General features: G+C 45.7%; 1 protein-coding gene across 1 annotated transcript in view; it reads right to left on the bottom strand.

Annotated features, from left to right (window-relative positions):
* Positions 1–305: 305 nt before the first annotated feature.
* The window catches only part of LOC123488375 (tumor necrosis factor receptor superfamily member 16-like), a gene marked incomplete at its 3' end in the record, with an annotated part of 40,052 nt that continues 15,969 nt past the window's right edge, over positions 306–24,388 (bottom strand). Inside the window, exons 3-4 of the mRNA XM_045219295.1 lie at positions 20,467–20,829; positions 306–412 (exon numbers count right to left, since the gene is read on the bottom strand). Coding sequence (XP_045075230.1) covers positions 306–412; positions 20,467–20,829 — 470 coding nt within the window. The remainder of the gene's footprint in view (positions 413–20,466; positions 20,830–24,388) is intronic.

Consider the following 24,388-nt stretch of genomic DNA (forward strand, 5'->3'; position numbering starts at 1 on the left):
TAGCTGCTTCTATCTGTGTGATATCTGATCCTATCTATGTGATGGCTGCTTCTATCTGAATGATATCTTCTATCTGCATGAAAGCTGCTTCTATCTGCATGATCTCTGCTTCTATCTGTGCTCATATCCTATCTCCCTGCTTTGTCTCTGGTCCCATTCCATGACCCCTCACCTTTTGAAGACGATGAAGGCCACCAGCCCCACCACCACAGCAGCCAGGATGGAGCAGTAGATGGGGATGAGGTTCTCGTTGAAGCCCTGTCCGATGAAGCGAGGGTAGCTGGGCTGGGCCGTGGTGGTCTCTCCCCCGGGTAGGGGCTGCTGGAGCTGTCTGGTGGGAGGCTGTCTGTGAAGGAGGGGGAAGACAGGTCCAGGGGAGAGGTGGGAGACGTGTAGGATGGGAGGAGAGGATCTGAGGAGAGGGAAAAGGAGAGATTGCTATTATATAAGACAGGAAGAGGTCATTTTCATATGAGGTCATCATTTCACGGTAAGAATTCTTTATTTCAAAACTCACACACTTAACCAGAAGTCATAATAGCCAGTTTAGGAATACATTATCATTGGCTAAGCAACCTACATCAAAGTCTCCTTGGAACCAGCACATTGTACTGTAGTTAGCACACCGGTATATCAAAAAAGGGAATTTACATGGGGACCAGGGAAATAAAAACAACAAATATATATATGTTTCCATAATGAAAAAATACTATTTCATAAACTATAACGGTATGCATCCTTCTTCAAGTAGTTCTGAGCCTGGGTTTAGTCACCACGATGTCCCTAAGCAGATGTTTGAGTGACAGTGCACACATGTGAATGCTTGTTCTAATAGGCAGATGGGCTCCAGCTAAGATGCTATCTGGAGAAAAAGGGGGAATGCTTCTAGAGGAGGAGGAGGTGGGAGGCAAACTATCAATCACCCACATAATAACCCAAGCCCAGCAGCACATCATGACTCTCTCACCAGGTATGCATCCTAAATGGCACCCTATTCCCTACATAGTGCACTGCTTCTGACCAGAACTCATAGGGCCATTTGGGACGCAGCCCAAGTCCTTCTCTAAATGGGAGCGTGACTGTGATCTCTGTACATAACATGACACACACCATGTGGAGTACACGCAGTACAACGTCAGGGGGCTTTAGGGGGGTCAGTGTGTTCGAGCTTAGCCTCTGGCGCTGCAGGCCAGGCCTGGGAGGGCAGCAGTAGGAACTCTCTCTCTCTCTCTCTCTCTCTCTCTTTTTCTCTCTCTCTGCTACTGGAGGGGTCTGGTATTCATCAGGCCTAACTCACAAATGTTTTATAAATTGTCCCATTTCCCTCTCTCTCTATTTTTCTGTAAATTGCATTAATGATCAAATGCTATTTTTCCAGCTGTGCCAGCGACACCATTCACCATGCCTGCCCAGAGGCCTTCTGGCTTCTGCTTCCTCTGGCAACGTACATACAGTACAGGGAAACTCAGTCATGTTCTTTGTAGTGGTTACCCTGTTATCTGCGGTGTCATGCACTCCTACTGTGTGTGTTGTGTAATAAAACTGTTATGCTTCAAGTATTAGATGTAGCTACAGTATGTCTGCCAGTATTCATACCCCTCAGGGGAGAATGGTGGAGATGGGCCTTGTCTCTCTCTGTGGTGGGAAGCAATGCCAGGTGGTGTGTAAATGAAGAAGTAATTCCCAACAGAACAGAACCCCATGCAGGCTTCCTCAGCCCTCAAATAACATGATTTTCCTGTGTTTTCTATACACTCACAGGCCAGTTTATTAGGTACACCCATCTAGTACCGGGTCAGACCTACAAGTAGGAAACTGGCATCACACAGTTGCTGCAGATTGGTCGGTGGTACACCACCGCCACCAGTCTGTACCGTTGACACCAGGCAGGATGGGTCCATGGACTCATGCTGCTTAAGCCAAATCGTCGGCCTAGGTGATGTTTTTCCACTCCTCAATTGTCCAGTGTTGGTGATTGCGTGCCCACTGGAGCCGCTTCTTCTTGTTTTTAGCTGATAGGTGTGGAACCCGGTTTGGTCGTCTTCTTCAGTAGCCCATCTGTGACAAAGATTGACAAGTTGTGCGTTCCAAGATTCCGTTCTGCACACCACTGTTGTACTGCACCGTTATTTGTCTGTTTGTGGCCCGCCTGTTACCTTGCACGATTCTTGCCATTCTCCTTCGTCCTCGCTCATCAACAAGCTATTTTCGCCCACAGGACTGCCGCTGACTGGATTTTTTTTTTTGTCACACCATTCTCGGAAAAGCGTGAAAAGCCCAGGAGGGTGACCATTTCTGAGATACTGGATCCGGCGTGCCTGGCACCAACGATCATACCACAGTCAAAGTCTCTTAGGTCACTCGTTTTGCCCATTCTAACATTCAATCGAACAGGAACTGAATGCCTCGATGCCTGTCTGCTTGCTTTATATAGCAAGCCACGGCCAAGTGACTCACTGTCTGTAGGAGCGATCCATTTTTGTGACCGTGGTGGTGTACCTAAAACTGACCAGTGAGTGTATATTTCACACTATGAGGTAGGTATAATACTGTGAAATTGTGACAATTATGATAATGCCCTTTTAGTGGAGAGCTGTTTGAAAAGACTGCCTGAAATTTCTGCCTGTTTTGGTGGGATGGAGTGTTAGACCAATAAGAAAGAGTTCCAAACCACTCTGCCAATAACAGCTAGTTTTCCCTCCCCCACTCAGACCACTGCCAGACAGTTCTAGCAAAAATCTTGCTTGAGAAATTGCTCTTTGCTAACAAGCTATTTTTCTTTCTTTTTGACCATTTTAATTCAAAACAATCACAGTATCTACTTAATTGTTACCCAGAAATAATTTGATTTTGAGTTAAAAACGGCTGCATTGGAACTTTAAGAACATAGTGAAGTATGAAATGGCAGTTATGGTCAGTGATGTGGTCTCTTGAAAAATTGACACAAAGGAAAGCAGTGGACCATCACAATAATAACGAACCGGCGAAATTCAGCACTTCTTTTTATTACTGACAAGACAGTTTTTCAGTTTTTTTCTCCACATTGATTTATTGCATATTTATTTACACTCCCAGGGACACTGATGGGAGTCTTAGGGTAAATGTGTTAAATTCTGCAGCTTGTTAAGACGCAGATATCTCCTAGCAGTTTCCTTGGCGATGACAGGGCATTCTTTAGCCCGTAGGGAGGGGATAGGTTTACTGGAAACGGTAGAGAATACCGTTCCACACTGGACACTTCCTGCACACAGCCACGTCACACCAAGACACAAAATAAAACTCAATCTATTTAAAGGCATAGTATCGATTTGAGGGAATTATTTTAGGCCAAGGTCAGGTCACAAGTGTGTGGCCAGTGGGAATGGTGGTCACGTTTGCAGTCTGTCAGTCCCAGTGTAGGTGTAACAGAACATGCTTGACCTTTCAGGAAGCACGCTTCTCCTTCCATCTCTATTCACCGATCAGTTGCAGTCGATTTAGCATTATGGTGATAAAACAAGAGGATCCCAAAGATGAGATTTCCACAATCACATAAAATTCCCCTCTTTCACTTTTTCCACTGTGTGAGTCATACGCAGCGACTACGTCAGCCATATAATTCTACAATGACCACACACACACACACACCATTTATTCACACCTTTGGAGACGGCGTGTGTGAGTTATGATAGCGTGTCCATTTCATCCGGTACTCTACGGATGGCTCTCTGTGGTGACTGCAGTGAGTCAGAGTGACTCAACACTCACTGAAACCAACACAAACGTTCTCTTTCCCTCCTTCTAGCTGTCTCTCTTTCATTCTATATTCCTCTGAACCTCATCCTCTTTCTCTCTCTTTCGCCCCCCTTTTCTTTCTCTTTCTCTCTCCTTCTCTCTCATATCTCATGCTTACCTGCATGTATGCATCAGCCTTGTGCTGATCTAGAAAGTAAGGCAGTTAACTGGGAAATAAACCTGCGGCTCCAGTGCCTGTCTCGGTCGGCTAAGAGTGTTACCCAAAGGCGGCCGTGGTTTAACTGTTTTGTTTCAGCTTCAATAGATTTTAAACGTCTCTGAAACAAATAAAAATTCCCTGAGCTTTTATGAGCCCAGGCCCGTGAATAACTGTTTATAAGGGGGAGTGGAGGAGGAGAGAGAAATGCTGTTTTATTTTATTTTATTTGGCATTTTAGTTTTTTTTGTAAAGTGGTCCTCTGTAGCTCAGCTGGTAGAGCACGGCGCTTGTAACGCCAAGGTAGTGGGTTCAATCCCCGGGACCACCCATACACAAAAATGTATGCACGCATGACTATAAGTCGCTTTGGATAAAAGCGTCTGCTAAATGGCATATTATTATTATTATTATTATAGAAAGCATTCATACCCCTGGACTTATTCCATATTGTGTTGTTACAGCCTGAATTCAAAATGGATTAAATTATTTTTTTGCTCACCCATCTACACACAATATGACATAATGACAAAGTGAACACGTTTTTAGAATTTTGTGCAGATTCATTGAAAATGAAATACATAAATAAATAATTTACATAAGTATTCACACCCCTGAGTCAATACTTTGTAGAAGCACCTTTGGCAGCAATTAAAGCTGTGAGTCTTTCTGGGTAAGTCTCTAAGAGCTTTCCACACCTGGTTTCTGCAACATTTGCCCATTATTATTTTCAGAAATCTTCCAAGCTCTGTCAAATTGGTTGTTGATCATTGCTAGACAACCATTTTCAGTATATTTAAGTCAGAACTGTAACTAGGCCTCTCAGGAACATTCACTGTCTTTTTGGTAAGCAACTCCAGTGTAAATGTGGCCTTGTGTTTTAGTTTATTGTTCTGCTGAAAGGTAATTTCATCTCCTAGTGTCTGGTGGAAAGCAGACTGAACCAGGTTTTCCTCTAGGATTGTGCCTGTGCTTAGCTCCATTCCATTTATTTTTTATCCTGTAAAATATTTTTATTCTGTACAAGCTTCCTTCTTTTCACTCCGTCAATTAGGTTAGAATTGTGAAGTAACTACAAGTTTACATACACTCAATTAGTATTTGGTAGCATTGCCTTTAAATTGTTTAACTTGGGTCAAACGTTTCGGGTAGCCTTCCACAAGCTTCCCACAATAAGTTGGGTGAATTTTGGCCCATTCCTCCCGACAGAGCTGGTGTAACTGAGTCAGTTTTGTAGGCCTCCTTACTCGCACATGCTTTTTCAGTTCTGCCCACACATTTTCTATAGGATTGAGGTCAGGGCTTTGTGATGGCCACTCCAATACCTTGAATTTGTTGTCCTTAAGCCATTTTGCCACAACTTTGGAAGTATGCTTGGGGTCATTGTCCATTTGGAAGACCCATTTGCGACCAAGCTTTAACTTCCTGACTGATGTCTTGAGATGTTGCTTCAATATATCCACATAATTTTCCTTCCTCATGATGCCATCTATTTTGTGAAGTGCACCAGTCCCTCCTGCAGCAAAGCACCCCCACAGCATGATGCTGCCACCCCCATGCTTCACGGTTGGGATGGTGTTCTTCGGCTTGCCAGTCCCCCCCTTTTCTTCCAAACATAACGATGGTCATTATGGCAAACAGTTCTATTTTTGTTTCATCAGACCAGAGGACATTTCTCCAAAAAGTACGATCTTTGTCCCCAAACCGTAGTCTGGCTTTTTTATGGCGGTTTTCTAGCAGTGGCTTCTTGCTTGCTGAGCGGCCTTTCAGGTTATGTCGATATAGGACTTGTTTTACTGTGGATATAGATACGTTTGTACCTGTTTCCTCCAGCATCTTCACAAGGTCCTTTGCTGTTGTTCTGGGATTGATTTGCACTTTTCGCACCAACATACGTTAATCTCTAGGAGACAGAACGCGTCTCCTTCCTGAGCAGTATGATGGTTGCGTGGTCCCATGGTGTTTATACTTGCGTACTATTGTTTGTACAGATGAACGTGGTACCTTCAGGCATTTGGAAATTGCTCCCAAGGATGAACCAGACTTGTGGAGGTCTACAATTTTTTTCTGAGGTCTTGGCTGATTTTCTTTGAATTTCCCATGATTTCAAGCAAAGAGGCACTGAGTTTGAAGGTAGGCCTTGAAATACATCCACAGGTACACCTCCAATTGACTCAAATGATGTCAATTAGCCTATCAGAAGCTTCTAAAGCCAATACATCATTTTCTGGAATTTTCCAAGCTGTTTAAAGGAACAGTCAACTTAGTGTATGTAAACTTCTGACCCACTGGAATTGTGATACAGTGAATTATAAGTGAAATAATCTGTCTGTGAACAATTGTTGGAAAAATTACTTGTGTCATGCACAAAGTAGATGTCCTAACCGACTTGCCAAAATTATAGTTTGTTAACAAGACATTTGTGGAGTGGTTGAAAAACAAGTTTTAATGACTCAACCTAAGTGTATGTAAACTTCCGACTTCAACTGTAATTGTATGTGTAGGGTACAGAGATGAGATAGTCATTCATGTTAAACACTATTATTGCACACAGAGTGAGTCCATGCCACTTATTACAGTGAGGGAAAAAAGTATTTGATCCCCTGCTGATTTTGTACATTTGCCCACTGACAAAGAAATGATCAGTCTATAATTTTAATGGTAGGTTTATTTGAACAGTGAGAGACAGAATAACAACAAAAAAATCCAGAAAAATAAAATTGATTTGCATTTTAATGAGGGAAATAAGTATTTGACCCCCTCTCAATCAGAAAGATTTCTGGCTCCCAGGTGTCTTTTATACAGGTAACGAGCTGAGATTAGGAGCACACTCTTAAAGGGAGCTCCTAATCTCAGCTCGTTACCTGTATAAAAGACACCTGTCCACAGAAGCAATCAATCAATCAGATTCCAAACTCTCCACCATGGCCAAGACAAAGAGCTCTCCAAGGATGTCAGGGACAAGATTGTAGACCTACACAAGGCTGGAATGGGCTACAAGACCATCGCCAAGCATCTTGGTGAGAAGGTGACAACAGTTGGTGCGATTATTCGCAAATGGAAGAAACACAAAAGAACTGTCAATCTCCCTCGGCCTGGGGCTCCATGCAAGATCTCACCTCGTGGAGTTGCAATGATCATGAGAACGGTGAGGAATCAGCCCAGAACTACACGGGAGGATCTTGTCAATGATCTCAAGGCAGCTGGGACCATAGTCACCAAGAAAACAATTGGTAACACACTACGCCGTGAAGGACTGAAATCCTGCAGCACCCGCAAGGTCCCACTGCTCAAGAAAGCACATATACAGGCCCGTCTGAAGTTTGCTGATGAACATCTGAATGATTCAGAGGAGAACTGTGTGAAAGTGTTGTGGTCAGATGAGACCAAAATCGAGCTATTTGGCATCAACTCAACTCGCCGTGTTTGGAGGAGGAGGAATGCTGCCTATGACCCCAAGAACACCATCCCCACCGTCAAACATGGAGGTGGAAACATTATGCTTTGGGTGTGTTTTTCTGCTAAGGGGACAGGACAACTTCACCGTATCAAAGGGACGATGGACGGGGCCATGTACCGTCAAATATTTGGTGAGAACCTCCTTCCCTCAGCCAGGGCATTGAAAATGGAGTCGTGGATGGGTATTGCAGCATGACAATGACCCAAAACACACGGCCAAGGCAACAAAGGAGTGGCTCAAGAAGAAGCATTAAGGTCCTGGAGTGGCCTAGCCAGTCTCCAGACATTAATCCCGTAGAAAATCTGTGGAGGGGAGCTGAAGGTTTGAGTTGCCAAACGTCAGCCTCGAAACCTTAATGACTTGGAGAAGATCTGCAAAGAGGAGTGGGACAAAATCCCTCCTGAGAGTGTGCAAACCTGGTGGCCAACTACAAGAAACGTCTGACCTCTGTCATTGCCAACAAGGGTTTTGCCACCAAGTACTAAGTCATGTTTTGCAGAGGGGTCAAATACTTATTTCCCTCATTAAAATGCAAATCAATTCATAACATTTGGCATTTTTTCTGGATTTTTTTGTTGTTATTCTGTCTCTCAGTGTTCAAATAAACCTACCATTAAAATTATACAAAATCAGCAGGAGATCAAATACCTTTTTCCCTCACTGTATGTGACTTGTTAAGCATATTTTTACTCCTGAACTTATTTAGGCTTGCCATAACAAAGGGGTTGAATACTTATTGACTCAAGATATTTCAGCTTTATATTTTTTATTAATTTGTATTTTTTTAAATCTAGAAACATAATTCCACTTTGACATTATGGGGTATTTTGTGTAGGCCAGTGACAAAACATCTCAATTTAATCAATTTTAAATTCAGGCTGTAACACAACAAAATGTAGAAAAAGTCAAGGGGTGTGAATACTTTCTGAAGGCAATGTATTCCCTGCCCGGCTCCTTACAGCCAAGTTGGGGTGGAGGACTGTTATCAGACACACCACGCACAATGACCTCTTTATCTATCAGAGAACACTCTCCTACTGTCTCATTATGGCATATCTCTATTTGCCTCTGCCTCTTGTAAACACCACACACACACACACACACACACACACACTTCTCTCTCCCCGGATGAAATTATTCAAGTTGGTGTTCTGCTTTCCATAGAGAGTGAGAGTTAATAGGGAGAGTGGGGCGATAGAGAGAGAGAGTCAGAAAGGGAGAGTATTAGGAGAGTGTATGGGAACGAGGGAGAGAGTGGGGGAGAGAGGATGGAGTAGTAGATGAACAGAAGCGCTGCTGTAAAGTGCTCTGATTAGCAGGAGTAATTACACTGCAGCAGTGAAGGCACTGAATGACCCCCTCCTCCCCTCATCCCTTTCCCCCTTCTTTTCCCTTGGCCTAACCACTCAAGGCTGCTTGGGGAGAAAGGGAGGAAGGAGAGAGGGGAGGAGAAGAGAGGCTGAGAGAAAGAGTGGGGAAGAGATAAGGAGAGAGAGAACAATGTCTCCCTCTTTATTTAAGAAGGGTCTGTAGGTGATAAACTGAATCATGAAAAGCTGAGCTTTAGTGTTTAAGGAAATGTGCAATAACCCTGTCACACACACAGTCTGCACACTCACCGACACACACAACTGCATGGTGGGGGAGAGAGACAGAGAGATGTGAGCTGAGAGAGGAACAGAGGAACGGAGAGCGAAAGAGAATGTGTCTGTCTAAGTCTGTATGTGTCCTGCTGCAGTGTTCGGTGCCCATAGAGGTCACCCAGTGAAACCTGAGTGTGAGCAGGAGAAACCCCAGTAGTCTTATCGACCCTCCACACAGAACAGCACATCTGCTGCAGCGCCTCTCTCTCTCTCTCTCTCTCTCTCTCTCTCTCTCTCTCTCTCTCTCTCTCTCTCTCTCTCTCTCTCTCTCTCTCTCTCTCTCTCTCTCTCTCTCCTCTCTCTCTCTCTCTCTCTCTCTCTCTCTCTCTCTCTCTCTCTCTCTCTCTCTCTCTCTCTCTCTCTCTCTCTCTCTCTCTCTCTCTCTCTCTCTCTCTCTCTCTCTCTCTCTCTCTCTCTCTCTCTCTCTCTCTCTCTCTCTCTCTCTTCTCTCATTGTGAGTGATTGCCACTTGAGGAACAGCTGGATATGAAGGGAGAATGTGAAAATGCCGGCTGCAGCTACTTAAACACGCGCACACACACACACACACTGTGTCAGCAAGATTGAAATCTAGTATCACACACATTGACTGAGTTAGGCCTAGATTCAATCAGATCAAGCGTTAACCGCTGAGGTCTGGATAATTTTTTATTGCAAAAACGGTTTGAATGGTCCACTGGCTCCCAGCGGGAAGATTTTGATTGGATGTTATATTTCAGGAACCCTCCCCCACACGCCTGTAGATGAGTGCTGTGTGTTATGTACATCACTGTTTTTCCCTCCAGTAGTTGTGGCCTATGCTAGTTTCAAGTTCTAGTTTCCAAGTTATCAAAGGTGGCCGACAGTCTGCGATTTATATTCATTGAAATTGAAAGTGGATTATGCTGGTAAAGTCAAATGTCACAACACATTCTAAACCGCTCTGGTGACATAATTTTTCCACATGGCTGCTGGCTGCACTTTGTTACCACTGCAAATATCGTGAAGATTGCCCATTATATTTGTTTTTGACCCAAAAAACTGAGGCAGTGGGACTCCTTGCTGTCCCCAGTCCGCCTGGCCTTGCTGCTATTCCAGTTTCAACTGTTCTGCCTGCGGTTATGGAACCCCTACCTGTCCCAGACCTGCTGTTTTCAACTCTTAATGATCGGCTATGAAAAGCCAACTGAGATTTATTCCTGATTATTATTTGACCATGCTTGTCACTTATGAACATTTTTGAACATCTTGGCATGGTTCTGTTATAATCTTCACCCGGCACAGCCAGAAGAGGACTGGCCACCCTCATAGCCTGGTTCCTCTCTAGGTTTCTTCCTAGGTTTTCGCCTTTCTAGGGAGTTTTTCCTAGCCACCGTGCTTCTACACCTGCATTACTAGCTGTTTGGGGTTTTAGGCTGGGTTTCTGTACAGCACTTCGAGATATTAGCTGATGTAAGAAGGGCTATATAAAATAAAATTGATTGATTGATTGAACCTAGTAAGTAAATACAAAAGAAAGTAAACACATTTTTTAAATGTTAAAAACAATGTATTATTCGCTAGCTATATAGCTGGCTACAGTAGGCCACTTTGTAGGGTAAAGCCGGGTGTGCACTATACAGTGAGGGAAAAAAGTATTTGATCCCCTGCTGATTTTGTACGTTTGCCCACTGACAAAGAAATGATCAGTCTATAATTGTAATGGTAGGTTTATTTGAACAGTGAGAGACAGAATAACAACAAAAAATAAATACAATCCTTAAGTCCCAAAAAACCTTTCTGCCGCAGCCACAATAATTTCCAGTTTCTTTGACTTCTTTGAGACTTGTGCTGTACAGTTTATAACTGTGACAATGAACGCATAACAAAATCCACCTTTTTAACACACAGAGTATCTTTTGTCTTGCAGCAAACATTTACTACAGGCTGTGGTGTATCCACTATCATATCTTCACTAGCATCACTTGTTTTATCAGTTCTTTTAATCACCTCCGGATAGGAGATTCGATTGACCGCTCTAACTTTTGCCACCTCAATCTCCTTCACCCTTACAGGGCACTCCAGGAACTCAGGATCATGATCCCCACCACAATTGCAACACCCGTTGTCCTTCTACACACCATTCTTCAGTATACTCTGTTCATCTGCACACACTTGAAACATGGCCAAATCCTTTACAATACTTACACTGCAGTAGTTTCTTACATAACCAAGCTTCACATACGTAGGTATTTGCTCTTTATCAAAAAACAACAGGACCGACAGACTTTCTTATTTTTCTCCATTCACCCAGCGGCTCAGACGCCAGGCACCAACCACACTAGGAATTCTCTTCAGGTATTGTGATGTCACGAGAGGCTACACAGCTTTCAGCGGGATTGCTCAAGTAGTGCAAGGAGACCAGGTTCAACCAAAACAAGGATTTTATTAAAGGTCTTGGGAAACTAACGAAAGTATAACACAATTCTGTTCTCTGGTGGCTCTTTAAGGGTTAACAGTTCAGGGATGTCTCTTCCACATCCAAAATCATAACTCTCCCTCGCTCAAATAACTTTTCCCCAGTCTTACTGTATTCCACGTTGCAGCTAGTGGCCAACCCAGCAAAACGTCCTTCCAAAAATCCCACACGTATTTCCACAGGTGCATATATCCAAAGGTGAGTATTTCCCAAAGGTAAGTATCTCCAAATCCTTATATTCCTCATGGAAGTGGACGTGCAGCACTCTTGTCCTCCAGAGAGCCCAGCTTGGAGACTGTGTTACTTCACAACCCACACACCCCCTCAGTGTGTCTCTTCCCTTCCAAACCTTCAGCTCATCAGCTCCTGATTGGTTTCAGCTGCGTGGGAAGATTGGCCATAGAGGGGTGGAGTTCCCGACCATACCAGCAGATGGAGCCATAGCTGTCTGGGTTTGCAGCCATCTCAGGGGGATGTAACGTCCCTCCAGGACACAGCCTCTCGTGACATCACACATCCCCCTCCTCGGGACCGACGTCCTCGTCGGGGTAAAGGCAGCGAAGAAGGCATCACGCCGGGAGAGGGCGTCCGCATTGCCGTGGTGCTTGCCAGACTGCTCTCTCTTCAACTCCTCCAACTCTAGGACCAGGGACTCAGCCTCCTGTTGTCTCTCCTTGAGTTTCTTACTGAACGCATCAGCCTTGGTTTTAGCAGAGTTTAGCTTCTGTTGAGCAGCTTTCAGTTCCTTCTCTCTCTCTGCCTCCGCATTCTTCATCTTGTTCTCCAACACCTTGTACTTCTCCTCTGCCTTCTTCTGGACCTCCTTACTACTGCGCAGGGTCTCCTCACACTCCTCGATGGTCCTGCGCAGCCTCTCCAGCTCCTCCTGTTGCTTAGGGAAGGAGCTCTGTTGGAGTTTAGCCTGGAGGATATCTAACTCTTCTGTCTTCATGTCTAACTGTTGCTTTAACAAACGATACCTCTCAGCGGTCCCCTTCAGACCAGACAGTTCTTTGTCCAGATTCTGTAGCTCCGTCTCTGTGTCGGTCTGGGCACCTGCCATCCCTATCCGAGCCCGGGCGGGAGTGAGTAACTCGGAGGATTGCACCGGAGCCTTCCCAGGATGAGTCTTGCCTCTCCGTTTCCGAGGTACTCGGGTTATCCTCTCCTGAGACTCTCTCCAGAGTGGGTAAAAGGCTGGGCAGTCTCGTCCAATTAGGACAGGGACGGGGAGGGAATCAACCACCCCCGCCGTCGTGTGTATGGTTCCCCGTGTGCTGGTCATTGTAAGTTCAGTAATGGGGTATTCTCTGGTGTCCCCATGGACACAGGAAACTGGGAGGACTTTCCCCGGGGGTCAGACACGTTGGGCCCACCAAATCCTTACGCACCAGGGTGGCCCGGCTACCAGAATCCAGTAAGGCCTCCACATCATGGTGATTCACAGTTACCGGGCAGGTGGGGGGTCGATCTGGGCCGCCATCTACGACTCCCAAGAGCGAGGCAAAACGGTGTGTGGGTGCTGAGCTGGAGGACTCCGCAGTGGGCATAGGTTCCTCGGCTGGTTTCCCACACTGCCAGGAGATATGTCCCATCTCCCCACACCGGTAACACTGTCGAGTTTCCCCCCTCCTGGTGTACTCTTCTTGGACCCGCCTGGTTTCTGGCTCCCCCTGAGCCGGGATAAGTCCTGACGTGGCTGGGTTCGAGACCTTGGGGTCCTTTGGACGGGTTCTTCCCATTTGTGGTGGGGCCGCACTCCTGGGGGTCTTTTCGGGAAGCATTCAGCATCTCCGCTGTGGCCTGGTACTTTTCCACAGCTTCCACGGTCAGATCAGCCGTGGTCAAGGCCTGTTGACTGATGAACCGTTTTGCCTCATAAGGCAGGGCGCGTAGGTAACGATCCACCACAACGGCCTCCACCACCGCCGCTGCTGTATTCCTCTGCGGATCCAGCCATTTCCTTGCGATTCGGACAAGTTCATGCATCTGCGCCCGAGGAGGTTGGTCTGGTTGGAAGGTCCAGCTGTGAAAGCGCTGGGCCATACCAAACTTTGTGAGTCCATATCTGCTGAGGATCTCAGACTTCAGGGCATCATAGTCAGTAACCTGGTCAGGGCCCAGGTCCCGGACAGCATTCAGCGATTCCCCGGTTAGAAAGGGGGCTAACAGACCAACCCACTGTTGCTTGGGCCAGGCTTCCCTAGTGGCCGTGGCCTCAAATGCATGCAGGTATGCCTCAATGTCATCGGTAGCTCCCATCTTAGATATAAAGTCACTTGCCTTTATTGGGCGGGTATTTTGGACCACCCTCTGTCTCTGCAGCTGCAATTCCTCTGCCTTCAGAAGGTTGGCTTTCTTTTGCTCCTCCAAGAGAGCCACGGTTGCTTGCATCTGGGCTTGCTGGCCAGCAACAAGGGCTTTCAATATGTCCTCCATTTCAGTCGGCGGGGAGCCTACGGCCAACTTGGAAAACTGGGTGATCAAACCTTCGGTATCCTCCTCTGACATGCACTATTAACGCTTGAGCGTGCCTGTATTCTCCACCATCTGTGATGTCACGAGAGGCTACACAGCTTTCAGCGGGATTGCTCAAGTAGTGCAAGGAGACCAGGTTCAACCAAAACAAGGATTTTATTAAAGGTCTTGGGAAACTAACGAAAGTATAACACAATTCTGTTCTCTGGTGGCTCTTTAAGGGTTAACAGTTCAGGGATGTCTCTTCCACATCCAAAATCATAACTCTCCCTCGCTCAAATAACTTTTCCCCAGTCTTACTGTATTCCACGTTGCAGCTAGTGGCCAACCCAGCAAAACGTCCTTCCAAAAATCCCACACGTATTTCCACAGGTGCATATATCCAAAGGTGAGTATTTCCCAAAGGTAAGTATCTCCAAATCCTTATATTCCTCATGGAAGTGGACGTGCAGCACTCTTGTCCTCCAGAGAGCCCAGCTTGGAGACTGTGTTACTTCACAACCCACACACCCCCTCAGTGTGTCTCTTCCCTTCCAAACCTTCAGCTCATCAGCTCCTGATTGGTTTCAGCTGCGTGGGAAGATTGGCCATAGAGGGGTGGAGTTCCCGACCATACCAGCAGATGGAGCCATAGCTGTCTGGGTTTGCAGCCATCTCAGGGGGATGTAACGTCCCTCCAGGACACAGCCTCTCGTGACATCACAGTATTCAACCTGAACATCCGTCGTCACCCCTGAGATTACTCCTTTGACGGGTGCTCTACTCCGAAGTTCAAAACACAACATTTCTGTTGTCCGGATTCTTTTGAGGCCTACTGCAATCTTCCTCTGTTCTTCAGAAATACAATTAATCAAAATAAGACCACTCCTGGTCACTCTGACAGACTCCACTTTTCCAAGCACATACTCCATTTTCAACACCTCAAACAGGTTTCCCACATATGCATCCTTACTCAACAAATGCATCCCAACAAGAAGCGATTCACTATCATTCACACACGTATCCTCCACTCCAATTTTAGACAATTTCCTTTTTGTTTTGATCCTACTCCATTCAGAACATTCGTCTGCGCAGATGACAGATAAACCAAAACATGTATTGACCCAAATCCCTCATTGATATTGGTATGAGTGGGTTAATGTTGTTTATAGAGCTACACAAGCTGCAGTTTGCTATTTAGAGTTGATGCACTAGACTTTCCATTGCACATTGTCTTGCGAACACAATGATGCAATTAGATTTAATGTAGCTACAACAAGCTGTGGCTCAAAGCAGCCTCAAATGTTTTCAGTCAGACATTCACGCTTGCCATACAAAGTTGAAATGTCTAGCCAACATTTTGAATTGAATAACATTGCTTGTGCACTTCAGAGCTGTAACGATTTGACGCTTTAGTTAAAGGCAAGTATAAATGCATACTAGTAGTAGTCATCGCTTCTGCTGGAGAGTCTACACATTCTGGGTGATGCGAAACAACGTCGTCATCTCACTGGCTTCTTTTCTGGCGAGCTGTCATTGGCTATTGCTGATCACCATTCTCACAACTTGTCGTTGCTCATCTCACACTACAAGAGCATTGCAGATTTTGTGCCAATAAAATAAAACATGTTTGAAAATATCGGGATGTCTGGGACTGCTCAAAGACGAGATCGGTAGCCCTCAGATTGCGCCTCTGAACCGCTCACATTAAACGATCGTCGGTGACGGCCGCACACCCCGAGTAGGCAACGACATGGGGATTTTGTCTCCAATCTCAAAAACTTGTCTGGGACAGCTAAATCGGGGCCAAAATTGTGTAGTGTACACCCGGCTTAACTCAACTGAGCTGCTAGTTAGCTAGCTAACTTTCCACACTGTTAAGCTAAGTGAATTACATGTAATCAGCTAGCTAACTTCCTATTAACTAGCTATCTTGATGTAATCATTGTTAATTAAAAACACAGTCTCCAAATGCATTTGTAGATAATAGCCATAGAAGAGGGTGAAATTGCAGCACCAGCTGTCAGTAAAGGGAGAGTGTAGGCTACTGGATAGGACAGGTCATTTTGTTGGAGGACATTATGAAAATATTCTCCAGTTCCAGTCCCTAGAGGGGAAAACTTTGAGGACAGAGAGATAATAGCAACATAATATTCAGCGCTGTCTAATTTATGTATAATGAAGCCTGTTTCTTTGTGATGTTTTCTGTCTTCAGATATGGAACGCTGTGAAAGCCTGTTTTCAGATGAAGAGGGAGGTCCCAATGAATGTCCGAAGAGACTAAGGGTATATTCTATATGCCATGGGTTATATGTGTAGGCCTACTTACTGTATGTTAGCAAATGTTGTATACAAAAATACATTTAAACATCACACACAATGTATAAAGCTATTACAATTGGAGCAGGCCAACCCTGCTGGAGATCTGCTGGGTGTGCAGTGTTCTGTTTCAGCCCAGCAATAACACACCTGATTTAACTTATCAAATCTAACGAGTTGATAAACAAGTGTGCTATTGCTTGAACAGAAGTCTGCTCACCCAGTAGATCAGGGATCAGTGGAGAAAGGTTGGCCACCGCTGACACCTGAAATGATGCTTTAGTAATAATAGCATACATGTTACTACTCAATCATCTATTGTTGTTTAGACTTATATGTACGTTTTGAAGGGGTGAAGTGTTGATTCTTTGAAGTGAAGTGTTTAAACTTTTATTCTATTATTCAAAATGAACTGGTGTCAATGTTGATTAATCACATATCACAATCCTGCAATAAAGAGGGGTAGGGGTTCTGTTTGAAATGTGTCTATGTTTCTGTGTTGTATTCTCAAACAAACATTTCCTTTTTGTCTAATTATAAGATCTCCAATCTGTCTTATTTGATTGTCACTCTCTCTCAGTATATCAGCTATGTGAATCCATTTGGCAGCTTATCATATGGCATGCAGCGCCAATGCAGCCATAGGCCTACATTATGATGGCATTACTGGCCTTATGGGCATCTGTCATCTGAAGCAGTGAATAGCTAAACTCACACATTGTTTACATGTTGAGCTATATTTTCTCAATTTAAAATGATACAAGTAGACAATGAGGCAAACCATATACCAGATTTTGTACAAGCCTTTTAAGTGCTGACATATAACATTGTTTAGTGCAAATCCAACCCTTGTAATTTAGGACATGACAATTATGCTATAGGAGATGAGCATTACAGGTAATATTTCATGAGGAACATTTTATTTTATTTCATTAATTTTAGCAATGTTGCTTGCAAAATGATTGCTCTTGTTCCAATAGATAGTACATGGTTGCTCTATGTGTCACTGACCCTGGAGAAGCTAGCGACTGGGCTAACACAGCTAACCTTTTAGGTCAATAATGTGCCATTTTTATTTACATTTTGTTGGCCTAATAATCGTGAGAGAAATGTAACTAGCTAATAGCTAGCATTGTAGACACTTTCTCCCCTCTTGATCTAGAAATAACAGAGAAATCCAGTGAAAACCAGCGTCTGCAAACTTTCTCAAATGTTTTGTCACCAGTGCTTGTTTTGTTGATTTTTTTTGTCCTCACGCACTGTTGCTCCTACGGCACTAATCTGGTGAGCACCTTTGGAGCTCAGCCCAAGCAAGGCATTTGATTGGTTTGACGTGTTGTGAGGCATCACTGATTTACACCGGGTTCCTACCCTTCTTTAGCTGACTTCTGCCATGGAACACCCCCAGGCTTCCCATTTTAGGGAAGCTTGGTTCGCGACGAGGCTAACCAGCAATAGCCGACACCCGCATAGCTGATGGAGCTGTCAAATCGGTGAGCTGCTGCTCTTGTAATCATTGTCACGAAGCCACACCCATCCCACTAGCGTCAGAAGTTCAGAACAAGAAAGTGTAGGCTATAAAGAAATAATGAAGCTCAAATTGAAATCATTAAACAAAATAATGAGGATTTCTAATCGAGGTGTAGATTACATCTCACATTCCAGTGTTCGTACTTGTAAACAAGTCTGCATGGGATTTATCTTAAGGCGACTCCGTGCAGCTAATGGCAATGTCCGCTTTAGGTATAATGCCAGGAGCTGCTTGTGAATTTGACAACTCTAACATTTTAGTCATTTTAGCAGATGCTCTTATCCAGAGCGACTTACAGTTAGTGAGTGCATAAAAAAATTTCATACTGGCCCCTCGTGGGAATCGAACCCACAACCCTGGCATTGCAAGCGCCATGCTCTACCAACTGAGCTACAGTTGCAGTTCCATCGCAGTTCCATCTCTGACACCGCCAATTCAAAGTGCCAGCCGCGGCCTGGAGATGACAGAAGATCAAAAGAAGAGTGATTTATGACCCCCATCTGTCTGATAAGCATTCAAACCCATTGACAGGCTGACGTGTGGACTACAGCACATTTGTCATCATAGGCCACCGGGTGGCTTGGGAACAGAACAGTCATGGCAATGGTTCGATGGCGTCCACATGTTTCCGTGTGGCCTTATGGGTGTATGACTGTGGCTTCTTTCACATGCCAGATTCCCCCTGACACACCACACAGGGCAAGGTCATCCAGATCCACCCCATACTGCCACTACTGTCCCTAGCACTGTCCGTGGCCAGCGGAACACAACACAGGGTCACAGAGAGGAAGACAGAGCCCTGAGGTCAGAGGTGAGAGGAGCTCTGGTGGTGTGCTGTCTTTAACTACACTGCTGGTGGTCCTCTATACGGGACAGCACAAGGCTGTATTGTACCCTACTGTACATCACTCATAATAGAAGGCCTGATATAGATGTTCACTCACTGTATGAGGCACACATGGTGCGGTTTGATTTGATTTTTGCAGTCCATATGACTCTCTGACTCCACGCAACTTACGTAACTTATGAGTGATGTCTAATATAGCCAATTCTCATATTTACTACTTTTTTTTCAGAGAGAGAGAGAGAGAGAGAGAGAGAGAGAGAGAGAGAGATGGACTGGTTTATGTGGTTATGAATTGGGAAGGTGTTGGGACATGATCGTGTAAGAAACTGTGTCCTCTCTCCTCTCTCTCTCTCTCTCCTCTCTCTCTCTCTCTCTCTCTCTCTCTCTCTCTCTCTCTCTCTCTCTCTCTCTCTCTCTCTCTCTCTCTCTCTCTCTCTCTCTCTCTCTCTCTCTCTCTCTCTCTCTCTCTCTCTCTCTCTCTCTCTCTCTCTCTCTCTCTCTCTCTCTCTCTCTCTCTCTCTCTCTCTCTCTCTCTCTCTCTCTCCTCTCTCTCTCTCTCTCTCTCTCTCTCTCTCTCTCTCTCTCTCTCTCTCTCTCTCTCTCTCTCTCTCTCTCTCTCTCTCTCTCTCTCTCTCTCTCTCTCTCTCTCAATCTAATCTCCCGCTCTCTGAACAGAGATGTCTCTGGCTGATCAGAAGCAGGTGTTTCTGGCTTTTTGAGAACCCAGAAACAGCTGCCAGTGAGGAGGAGGATGTGTCTGCCTCCTAAATAGCACTTTACTCCCTATGTAGTGCACTACCGCTACGGGCTCTGGTCAAAAGTAGTTCACTATATAGGGGATAGGGTGCCATTTGGGACAGCCTATGTGTGGGTGAGAGAGTGAGTGTGGCCTGTTATGGACTCATCCCTTGTTTCCTCCTCTCCTGCTCTTTCTCGGTTTATCTTTCCTCAGTCTGTTTCACAGACTAACTGAGAACTGCCAGCCACGGCCTAGAGATGACAAAACATTAAAAGAAGAGTGATTTATGACCCCCATCTGCCTGACAAGCATGTCTAGCACAGTGCAGCAGGTGTCCACAGATATCCCACTTCCATTTGCAACGTGGCATTTCCGGCCCAGGCAGCATCCAAGCCCAGCACACAAACCTCATGCAAGTCCCCCATCCAAAAAGTAACTAATCCTAGTAAGTGTCCAAGTTCCAAATTTCGAACCTAATATCCAAAACCATTACGGAAATCTTGTTTCCAAAACCCCAAATTAATGTCCAAACCAATATCAGGCCTTGTTTTTATCGCCTTTACGGAACCTTGGACATTCTAGTCCTACTGTACCAAAGGTCATCTGGAGGTGGCTGATTTCATGCCACCTCCACCCTTGCTGGATTGACAGCTTCCTGGGTATGTGCTCCAGTGCTGCAGCCTGCCCTGTAGTGCATATGTGTCCATCGTGCCTGCAGAGTGAATACCTGCCCTCTGGTTAGAGCGTGTGGAGATTATGCAGTGTCTTTGTGTTGACACTCCACTACTTCTTGACCTCTGTGACCCCTGTTCTGTTTTTTCTGCCGTCTGACAATTTGGCCTGCATGGCCCTCTGACCCTGACTGTTAGAACAGACACATGTGGAAGTCACGCCTGTTGACCTGCTAAATTCACATGGAAAAGAAAACATTGTCATAGAGACATACAGACCTTTACTATACGGCCCTGATAGGACAGGAGGGCAAAGGTTACCATAAGTTCCCAGACGTTACTGCTACTGGCTAGCGTGTGTGTGTGTGTGTGTGTGTGGCCACGAGTGTGTGTTCTTTTCTGAACGTGTGTGAGGGTGTTGGTTCTCTTACTGTGGCAGAGGGAGTCGCTGACGGGGGTGCAGGCGCTCAGCTCCACCTCGATGCCCTCATCACATATGGTGCAGGGCAGGCAGGGGTCCAGGTAGCTGTCCCGGTCGGAGTAGGTGTCGTCTATACACTCCTCACACACCGTGTCGTGGTTGTGCCCGCAGTGTGCCAACACGCCCTGGCCCGCCGGGCACACCGTGCAGGGCTCACAGAGCCCAGACATTTCACTCAGGTAGTAGTTGTAGTCACACACGCAGATGGCATCGTTGGAGTCAGTGCAGGGCGTCTGCATGCGCATCAGACCTGTACACATGGTGCAGGGGATACAGGTCTCTGTGTGGCTGTAGTTCTCTGAGTAGGTCTCACCTGGAGGGGAAGAAAGAAGAAGGGGACAGAGAAAGATGAGGGAGAGGATGAGACAGAGGGGTGAAGGGGAGAGGGGGATGGAGAGAGGAAATATTTATATGAGGAGGAGATAAGCAGGGAGCAAGAGAGAGAGAGAGAGAGAGAGAGAGAGAGAGAGAGAGAGAGAGAGAGAGAGAGAGAGAGAGAGAGAGAGAGAGGGGGACGGACGGACGGACGGACAGACGGACGACATGAATCATGTTTACTGCTGCTGTGTTCATCTAAAGGGGGGATACAGTGGGCTCTGGATGATTTGTGTTCTGGGACATGAAAGGTGCTCTTGTTGAGGAAGGAGTCTGAAGCCTGCCGCGCTCATTACTATATTGATCTCTGTGTGGACTGTACTGAGTAAAGCACTCATATCTAAATCATAAACAATGTGACCTGCAGTAATGATATACATCTCTCCTGCTCTGAACAGACGATGAGATGGCCTCTATTCAAAGTTAATGTCACGATCTTCATATTGAACAGACCAAGGCGCAGCGTGATGAACGAACATACTTGAATTAGTTAAAGTGTAAACACGATACAAAAACAAGAAACGACTCGTGAAGTCCACGGTAACAATGACCGAACACGGAACAAGAACCCACAAACACAAAGGGAAAATAGACAGTATAAATATGGCTCCCAATCAGAGACAACCAACGACAGCTGACACTCGTTGCCTCTGATTGGGAGTCACTCTAGCCAACATAGAAATAAACACACCAGAATTACCAACATAGAAATAAACACAAAGAATGAACACACCCTGGCTCAACATATAGAGTCCCAGAGCCAGGGTGTGACAGTACCCCCCCCCCCTAAAGGCGCGGACTGCGACCTCGCCTCCACCTGAACAAAACAGGGGAGGGCTGGGCGGGCATACCTCCTCGGCGGCGGTTCTGGCTCCGGCCTTGACCACCACCCTCCAATACACCCCCCATAGCGCCCCTGGTCCAGTCTGGCCCCGCCGGCTGGAGCTGAACTGGACTTAGCAGGAGCGGTTAGCTTCAGCTCCATAGTGGAGCAGTTGACCGGTACCTTACCAGGCACCGGTGACCCAGGCACGGGTTGTGCTGGACTGACGACGCGCACCCCTGGCTTGGTGCGTGGAGGAGGAACGGGCCTTACCAGGCTGACGACTCGCACCCCTGGCTTGGTGCGTGGAGGAGGGACGGGCCTTACCAGGCTGACGACTCGCACCCCTGGCTTAGTGCGTGGAGGAGGAACGGGCCTTACCAGGCTGACGACTCGCACCGTAGACTTGGTGCGAATGGCAGGAACAGGCCGGGCCGGGCTGGCGACGCGCACCGTATACTTGGTGCGAGTGGCAGGAACAGGCCGGGCCGGGCTGGCGACGCGCACCGTAGACTTGGTGCGTGGAGCAGGGACAGGCCGGACCGGGCTGGCGACGCACACCGTAGGCTTGGTGCGTGGAGCAGGGACAGGCCGAACCGGGCTGTGGAGACGGATAGGAGACCTGGAGTGAAGAGCGGCCACAACCCGTCCTGGCTGAATGCCTACCCTCACCCACTCTGTGTGAGGCATCCGCACAGGACGTACAGGGCGGTGTATCCGTAACCTGGTGGCCTTCTGAATCCGCCCCTCTTTTGCCTCCGTCAGCCCCGTCGTCCATGCCGTGTGCCCCCCCCTAAAAAATGTCTGGGGTTGCCTCTCGCCTGTCCGACGTTGACCCGTTTGGCGCCGCTGCTCCTCTCTACGGCGCGCCTCCACCGTCTCTTCTCCCGGCGCTTCCTCCCATGTCCAGCCCAAGAGCTGCCCCTGGACACGCTGCTTGGTCGTTGCATGGTGGGTTCTTCTGTCACGATCGTCATATTGAACAGACCAAGGCGCATCGTGATGAACGAACATACTTTAATTAGTTAAAGTGTAAACACGATACAAAAACAAGAAACGACTCGTGAAGTCCACGGTAACAATGACCGAACACGGAACAAGAACCCACAAACAGAAAAGGGAAAATAGACAGTATAAATATGGCTCCCAATCAGAGACAACCAACGACAGCTGACACTCGTTGCCTCTGATTGGGAGTTACTCTAGCCAACATAGAAATAAACACACCAGAATTACCAACATAGAAATAAACACAAAGAATGAACACACCCTGGCTCAACATATAGAGTCCCAGAGCCAGGGTGTGACAGTTAATCAAGCTGGATTTGGCACAAAGGATCACTGATCATTTGATGCTTGGCCAATCGTCATAATTTTCAAGTATGTTGCAGAATGATAAACCCAAATTATAATTTCATCAGACATATTTTGGTAACAACTCAGGGGGATCATTTACTAACCGTTGAGTAAATGTCACACTAAATATCTGCGTGCGCTATTTCTGAAAATAATACGTACGTCTAAAAATATTGAGATGTATAAACTTGGCGCACGCCATACGCATGTTTCCCGTTGTAAATCAGACTTGTCATAAAACTGTGCGTGTGTGAACAAGCATTATAACTCCGCCAGGAAAAAACACTCAGTTCACTTGACTATAACACCGTTTAACACCCATTATTTGCTGTATGATTTGGAACTATTGGAATTAGGCCACGGGACGGCAGTTTCTAAAAGAAAGAGCAATGGCAAATCTGATCAGATTTCTGTAGAGGTGTGGGCAGAATGTTTTCATCTTTTACAGTGACTTTTTCAAACTAAACATGCATGATGCCTATAGTGAGTGCCGAACACTTGATTGATTGTATATTCAAAACAATTTAAAAGTAAAATGCTACAGCCCACACTTCTTTGCAAAAGACGTATTGTTTTGTTTATCAATAGATGATTGTGTTTCTTCAGTATCTCCTGCCTTGGTCTCTGAGATGTCGCGCTCCTATCGCACAACAATACTGTAGCCTATACCCATACTGTGAAGTATTTTACATAAGCTACCAGTCTATTTACTGTGTTGGTAGAATGTTTTCGTCTTTTGCAGTAATTGATGCTGTATTTAGCAAAGGACTGTGACACTTTCTGAAAGAGAAAATTATGGCAGATTGTCGTGGACCTGTCAACAATGTTTTGAATTCAATTCCAAAAATAACCACTAACGGCAAATGGTTTCATCTTGTTATTATGTTTTAATGAATAAGCGTGTCATCATATCCCCCATTTGCACAAAGTACTTACTTGCCTGCTTGCAATACAATACTTCAACCAATAGAAAATGTGCGTACGCATGGTCTAAACTTTGCGTGGAGTAAAGGACATTCTCACGCCAAGTTCACTTTTTATAAATGCCAACGTAAAAACTGGTGAACGCATGTTTTGTGGTATATTTTGTACATATGCAACGTTTATAAAGGAGGCCACTGATGACTATTTGCTGAGCCAGTTGTAGTTGTCTTTATGAAGTTCCATCAGTAGAATGTTGGTGCTAAAAGTTGAGCCATGAAGGTGTTGACCCCAAACTGGGTTATTCTCATGCTGAGAGTTCTTAGCGGTACAAAGTCATCCATTAATATTAAATGTTCATATAGAATTTTTTATATATATAATTGGAATCCTGCTG

This window comes from Coregonus clupeaformis, unplaced genomic scaffold, assembly GCF_020615455.1.
Source record: "Coregonus clupeaformis isolate EN_2021a unplaced genomic scaffold, ASM2061545v1 scaf2237, whole genome shotgun sequence".
Classification (NCBI taxonomy): Eukaryota; Metazoa; Chordata; class Actinopteri; order Salmoniformes; family Salmonidae; genus Coregonus; species Coregonus clupeaformis.